This window comes from Megalops cyprinoides, chromosome 14 (assembly GCF_013368585.1).
Source record: "Megalops cyprinoides isolate fMegCyp1 chromosome 14, fMegCyp1.pri, whole genome shotgun sequence".
Classification (NCBI taxonomy): Eukaryota; Metazoa; Chordata; class Actinopteri; order Elopiformes; family Megalopidae; genus Megalops; species Megalops cyprinoides.
In genome coordinates, this window is record NC_050596.1 from 27,226,103 (window position 1) to 27,233,278 (window position 7,176).

Genomic DNA, 7,176 nt, shown 5'->3' on the forward strand with positions numbered 1-7,176 from the left:
TAAAAAGGGCTGCAGTATTCAGTGCAATGTAAATGTTTTTAAAAAAAAAAAAAAAAAAAAAACCCCAGAGATGAAATAAACATGAATTCAACTTGAATTAATGTCTTTATTCTTTGTGGACAAGCATCTACATTTTGTGCATGTCATGACGAAAGAGCTTCACACTTAGTGTCAAAATACATTTTTGTATTCTGGAACATATTATTTTCATTGATATAGTACAACCACAAAACAGTACACCACAGTCAATTTTATTAACACGTGAGATATTAGCTGACAAGGCACATCAAGATCCTCAAACTGAAGGAAGCTTGAGTCAACTTCTCCCTTACTCAGCAGCTAAAGGCTGCTTTTAAGTGCGCTGTTACAAAACAAACAAATTACACAAGATTCTCTCAGAATACGTCAATGTCTATAGTAGATTTTGTGCGTATGTTTAAATTGGGAAGGCTTGGTTACAGCCCGCAGCCCCTGGTTGGTTAATACGAAGGCCTGGGGCGGGGATTCATCCAATCACATGTGCTCCGGATGATGCTGCAGGCAGGTAATGAACTCGTTCACGGCTCGGCCTGCGAAGCAGATCTGGTAGACGGCCACGAACAGCGGAAACCTGTTTAGGAAGTTCAGAATACGATCAGCTTCCATCACTGCCAAATCTTCCACAGACTCCTGCTGAGCTGTTCTCTTTCGTTTCACATTAAAGAGGCAACTTGTAAATACTCCTTCCGCCTGCATCCAAGACGGACAAAGCCAGCTGTATGATATTTCAACTTGAGGAAACATTGTTAGCTTAAGTTGTGGGTGCCAGCAGCATCACACAGCTGACACCACGAAGCTTACAAACAAACTAGGTACAGCAAAGCTGTAGGAGTAAGAGAAGGGTAATTGTTACATGACTAATACTGAAAAGGAAGGGCTTCACCCACTTCTCAACCATATTCCTCTTCTGAAGGATCTTGAAAACCTCTGCCGAGGTCTGCGGACCTTGCAACTTCTGCCCGTTCAGCATCTCGGCTTCCAGCTCTTCAATAGACTGGGGAAGGTACACAAACATGACTGGGACATGCTTCGGGTAAAACAGCCACAGCCTCAGAAACGCAACATGAAAAGACCCTTGTTACAGAGTTTTGGGCATGTGTTTTTTTTTTTTTTTTGCCTGTTGGCATTTATCAGCAGAAGTCTTCTATCCCTACATTATACTTTACTGAGGAAATTAAAAACAATTTCCTGAAGGGGAAAAAACAACATTCAAAAGACTACACCTAATTCAAACTGTAAGTGACATACTGTAAGTGACAAACACATACTGCTTGCACAACAGTTTGGAAACTGATTCATACGGCGCTGTGCAAAGTGTCTTACAGACTTTTACAGTCCTATAAAGATAAGATAAACAGATGAAAGATATATAGATAGATACACAGATATAAAAACTGCTCCAGAGTTGTACTGCTGCATAAAGAAGGGAAAACTAGTGAAACCTTGCATTTGAGTGAAATGTTGCTTTTTACCTACCAGTTATTTTTGAACAAAACCATCATTTTCTTTCCTATTCCAGGCACCTTCTCAAATTCCTAACAATTAAAATCATCGATAATCCCACTTCTAGCTATCCATTAGCTACATAGCGGTATTACTTCTATTCAATACTAAGTATCATGCATAAAAGATATTGTGGCAACTTTTATTACTTCTGGATCATTTACCATTCGCTAACAATGCAGTTTTAGTTTCCTCATGCATCACAGTAATGTAACATTGAGATATCTCTGTAGCACTGTAGTTATCTCATGGACTACTGACTTAGAAGAGTCTTGGGGTACCCCCGTTTCTGAAGTGCAACGGGGTGATTTTGTCACACCTCAGCAATAAACAGAGTTCTTAAATCACTAATTGCATAGAAAGACACATCAAATGGCTTGAATTGTAAACCAGCAGCTGACTGAAAGACAGTCAGCGTCTGATTTACACACCTGGAACAAAAGAGTCTCTGTTCTTAATGATTTGAATTCATTACATTACATTATTGGTATGTAGCAGATGCTCGTATCCGAAGCGACTTACATCGGTTACAGTTTTTTTTTTTATGGTGTTATCCACTTATACAGCTGGATTGAACCGACAACCTTTTGGTTACCAATCCTGCTCCTTAACCACTATGCTACACTGCCACTCACACTGTGTGAGCACAAGCAAATTCACTGTGGCACAAGAAAAACCAGCTGACCTCTGCTGCCCTCCAGGTACACCGGGTCCCTAACCCTAATGCAGAATAATAAACACACCGCACAGCTCACCTTGGAGCTCTTGGCAAAGGCCTCGGCCACACGCCGGTTGCGCCCCCCGTAGCAGGTGGTGATGAGGTCGGCCACGCCGCAGCTTTCCAGGAAGGTGGCGGAGCTCACGTCCCCTCGGCAGAACATTCGGGCGAAGGCCACCATCTCCATCAGCCCCAGGCGGATCACCGCCGCCTTGGTGTTGTCCCCAAAGCCCAGGCCATCGCAGAACCCCGCCCCAACAGCCACGATGTTCTTCCAGGAGAGAGGAGTGTTTAGCCGTAGGGCTTGGGATGCTTCTTCTTGCTCAGCTCGTTTAGCAACAATGTGGTAAAGCAAGGGGCACTGCCAAGAACTCTAAGATCTGCACTTAACATCCACCCTCTAGCTTATTTTTTAAAGCAATATCAAAAATAAGGACCCATATGTCAGCTGATCTCTATCATGCTAAATTTGTATAGCACATATTAAATACGGTATCTTTTACAGTAGTTTATAGTTGAGTGTAACACTTATGTTTTGTTATGGACATGACAAAGTGTCCTCTTATGTTTACTGCTTTTGGTTTGCTTTAGTTTAATAGCACATGGCACATATTGAAATTGCAGCTACCAAGCTAACTGCTAATGCTCCAGTCATCGGTTTAGTACCTTTTCTAGTGTCCACTAATATTTTTACATGCAGTAAAACAGTGCATACAATCTCTCCATATACAGTTCTATATTGGGAGAATATTAATCCATGTCTGTACCTTCAGAGCTCCACAGAGTTCGACTGTATCGCTTTCCTTCACCACAGTGATTCTAAAATTTGGGGTCTGCAGCAGCTCTTTGAAGATCAAGCCATTCTCGTGGTTTTTGGCCCCTGGAGATTAAACACAATATTGTGGCCATGTCATACAAAAGGGACACACGATTTCATGAAACATTTCGCTATCCTACAGGGTGTCCTATAATAAACATTTATTTTACATAATCCTACAGAGTGTCCTATAATATCCATTTATCTCCTTGGTGTTAATACTGAGAAACAGAAACAAAAAAATCTAAATACTATGTTTATGTTATGTTTCTTAGTAATCATCATGCGTATCAGTAACATCATTCTTATCCTTTACATAATTCTTTGTGCAGAAAATAAAGATGCATAAACCATTATCTCATGGTATGGCATTACTGACTGACCACTCTGGGGAGGGTGCTACAAACACCTCCATTCAGTTGCTACGTTTCATATTTTCAAGTCTTACTTCAGAGACCTTTTATCAAATTCCCAAAGGCACCTAGTTACAAGCACTGGTCCAACATGGATCATAAGCAGTATGTACCAATGGTGGTTTCACAGAACTTCTCATCAGCCACCTCATTGGCAATGTTGGCACCCATCAGCACACTGACATCAATCCCCATCTTTTCTCGGATGATGTCAGAGATGAGCTTCAGACCTTCCGGGCCTTCATCAATACCCTGCATACAGATCACAGGAGACATACAGCTTCCTGTTTGTGCCATCTAACCAATACCAGTGGTTGGGAGGGAAATTCTGTTGAGATCCAATACAGGGCAAGCAGAAGTGGCCAAATTGCTAAGATATGACACAAATACTCTACATTACATATAAGGTACTGTTATCATGATGATTATGTCTGTGTGTAAAATACTGAACCTATTACAGATACAACATTAGAAATTACATGAGAAAAGTGTTTCGGGTTGGTACTATCATCTAGTGCAAGTTCACATCTAATTCAATATGTCATACATCATCTTTTCTCGAGTTGGATCATACACACATGTAAAAGAAATCCCCAACATCCAAGAATTATGTCCAAACCACTGGCTGTAAAATCCATGCAGAATGCACAGGCATAGCAAAACGTCAATGTTCCTCAATATCACTCAAAAACTTTTCCTTTGGGGGGCTTGTTTCCACCTTTGTACAAATATGCCCACATAAACCGAACGCAGGGAGGAAAAGGGTCACACATCTCACTTTAATGAGGGAGATCCCAATGGCGCCTGCCTTGACATTAGGCTTCATCTGATCACACAGCTTTCCAATAAATTGGTGGGGAATGACAAAGACCAAGATGTCTGCCCCCATCGCAGCCTCAACAATTTCTGGCACTGCAACCTTCAAAAAAGAAAAGACAACATTGCTGCTGTTTATTTCACAGAAAAATCTTGCAGTGTGATATTTCCAGCATTCACAGAGACCTCTTTGGCTCTATCTACACTTATGACACACTATATCACTCCTTGTATAAAACATGTTCTTTTTGATGTATTATCATTACAACTATGTAGGCCCTCAGGGTTTGATGAAATCACAGACAAATTGTATGTGATTTATATGTCCATGGCACTCATTCAAGTAGGCAATGCCATTCTATTCTGAGCTGCAATGAGTTATCAACACTTAGTTTTGTATGGTTAGACTATGAGGCACCATGTGGTGCATAATTCACACTTTACCTTTCACACACTAATATGACATTTGAACACACATAAAAACATTCTCCTATTCATGGGAAGCATACAGTCTTCTGAAACCCTTGTAAACTCATATGAAATGCTCACTCTCTATTACACATAACCTATTTCTCCAGTTACCAGCTTCAATTACTTCTGAGTATTTTTTTTTGCATTTAGCCCATTGTGCTGACTATATCACTATTTCATTTGACCTGTTGTTTTAGCAAGCTCTTTACTGCACAAGTAAATCTAATAAAGAGGATGCTGTCTTTCTTTTAGACATGATTTGTTGTGTCAAAAACATTCAGACAAATGGAAAAGACAATAGTAATCTGGTGAGCCTTTATAGGGATCTTTATAAACATGCATGGACAGTCTCTGCTTTGCTCTCCTGTCGCAATCTACTAACAGAAATGCATGGAATTTCTGAAACAACGTATATTAATTATAGATTATAAATGAAACGACCAGTCCAGCAACACCCTGCCCTGAAATCAATTTCAACCAGTGCTCCATGTCGGCCTTAACATGACATTTGTTTTGACCAAATGAGTGAGCGTGTTTCTCCTGGCGTCAGTTGGCAGAGAATTTTTAGGTGCTTTAGCACTGAACACAACAGTGTACAGACACAGGGTCCACCTGAAAGTTAAGTTGCAGGCCTTTACAGCAATTTGCCATAATGACTTACACAGTGGTCACGGACACTTCAGGAAACACAACCCAGAACTGATGGGGCATATGTTCTTGAGTCTGTGCCTGTAGACGCTTATTGTAGCGTTCCACTGTTTATGATTCCCAGTGCTGCAGGGGGAGTTAAAGGACAGTCGTCTTGCCAAAAAGTTCCACCCTGACCCCACCCCTTGTATCAAACCGGTAAGTGCAGCAAGTAGATTTCAGTTTATCAGGAAGGAATTTCACTTGCAAAATATGTCTCTTGGGCATACACATGAAATGTCCTGTACATGCATACAAAAAAAACCACGCACCTACTCATATGAAATGCTCCGAAACACACACACACACTTGAACCATCACATTTGTGTATGTATTTTATATATGAATGTAAGTGTTCTACAGGTCTGTGTCAACACATGACTATACATTCAACTCTTACATGCTTGTGTGTGAGTGTTTCATATGTGCGTGAACAAAGTTTTAATTACACACCTATTCATATGAAATGCTCATACATATGAATCTAAAAAAAAACATATTTCATATTTTGCACGTGAACATTTTATACAGGCCAGGCTGCATTTGTGCCAATCGTCAACAGTATGGGGATGCGTGCAACGTTTCATCTGACGGTGTGCGAGGGTACCATGTGTGTGTGCGGGCAAAGTTTGAATTATGCATCACACGGCGCCTCCTGTCACAGACATATGTTATCATATTTAGCCATGTTTTCGTTGAAGCGTCTGAACTAACATACCATGTGATTCTGTGTGGAACACCACTTCCACAATTTAAAACGTCCCTCTCCTTGCACAATGTTTCGAAAGGAACTGTGGCAAAAGAGACGCTGACAAATCAAAACTATAAGCATAGTCTACATACCACGTTTTTTGGAATCTTGTGTCCTGGAAGATATTTGACATTTTCGTGCTCTGTATTAATGATTTCAGTCAGCTTTTTGCCATTAATCATCTCCTCATATACCCACATGTTCACTATGGGGTCAAATCTGTTGGACCCCTTTGCATTGTGGCCAATAATTTTAGCAATCGCCGAGCCCCTGAAAAAAGGGAAATAACAATTCTGTTACAGTTTATATTAAAAAGAGTTAATTCAAACGACTGATTCTACAACATGATGCCTAGCACGACATTTTCATCCAACCAGCTAATAGCATGCAAACAGCAGTACTTCGGCTAACTATATTTATCTCAGTGAGAATCACATCCGTTTAACATAAAAACTGAAATTTCGGTCAATCCCATTATCGATTTTGTCCAAGTAAACGGGACCTGTATAGGCTGCTAAATTAATACCACGACTCACGTTCTTTGCTAAACTCCTTAAGCATCAGACTACATAGCTTCGTGGAACAACACATTGAGAAAGTACTACGCAACTCAACGTCGTACTAATTAACCTTAAAACATCTTGCATACAAACTCAGTGGATTTACCAGTTCCCGGATCCGACGATGCACACTTTCTTTCCTGGCATTGTAGCGAGGTAATGAGTACGCTCTCCTTAGCTTTGCACTTAAAAGACGGTAACAACTGACCGAATGTCGGCTCAAACGACGTTCTTGTTTACGTTTGAGCTCTCAACTTCCTGACACGCCTGTTTAAAGAAAAGACCATTTCGCTATGTTAACGATGGAAGTCGAGTGAGCCGAGCCGAGCCGAGCCTTATGCGAGTGCGCCTCCCTTTACCTGTTGCACTCTATACAGCATTGTTCCCTTCGAGCAATGTTC

The 7,176-nt window shown here is 40.8% G+C and overlaps 1 protein-coding gene across 1 annotated transcript; it reads right to left on the reverse strand.

Annotated features, from left to right (window-relative positions):
- Window positions 1-86: 86 nt before the first annotated feature.
- Window positions 87-7,149, reverse strand: LOC118788946 (glycerol-3-phosphate dehydrogenase 1-like protein). The gene is made up of 8 exons (XM_036545166.1): window positions 6,882-7,149; window positions 6,308-6,485; window positions 4,269-4,409; window positions 3,604-3,742; window positions 3,028-3,140; window positions 2,298-2,531; window positions 927-1,033; window positions 87-610 (listed from the first exon to the last, which is right to left on the reverse strand). Exons 1-8 carry the CDS (start codon window positions 6,920-6,922, stop codon window positions 514-516), a joined length of 1,050 nt encoding a protein of 349 aa, XP_036401059.1. The 5' UTR covers window positions 6,923-7,149; the 3' UTR covers window positions 87-513.
- Between the last annotated feature and the right edge of the window lie 27 nt (window positions 7,150-7,176).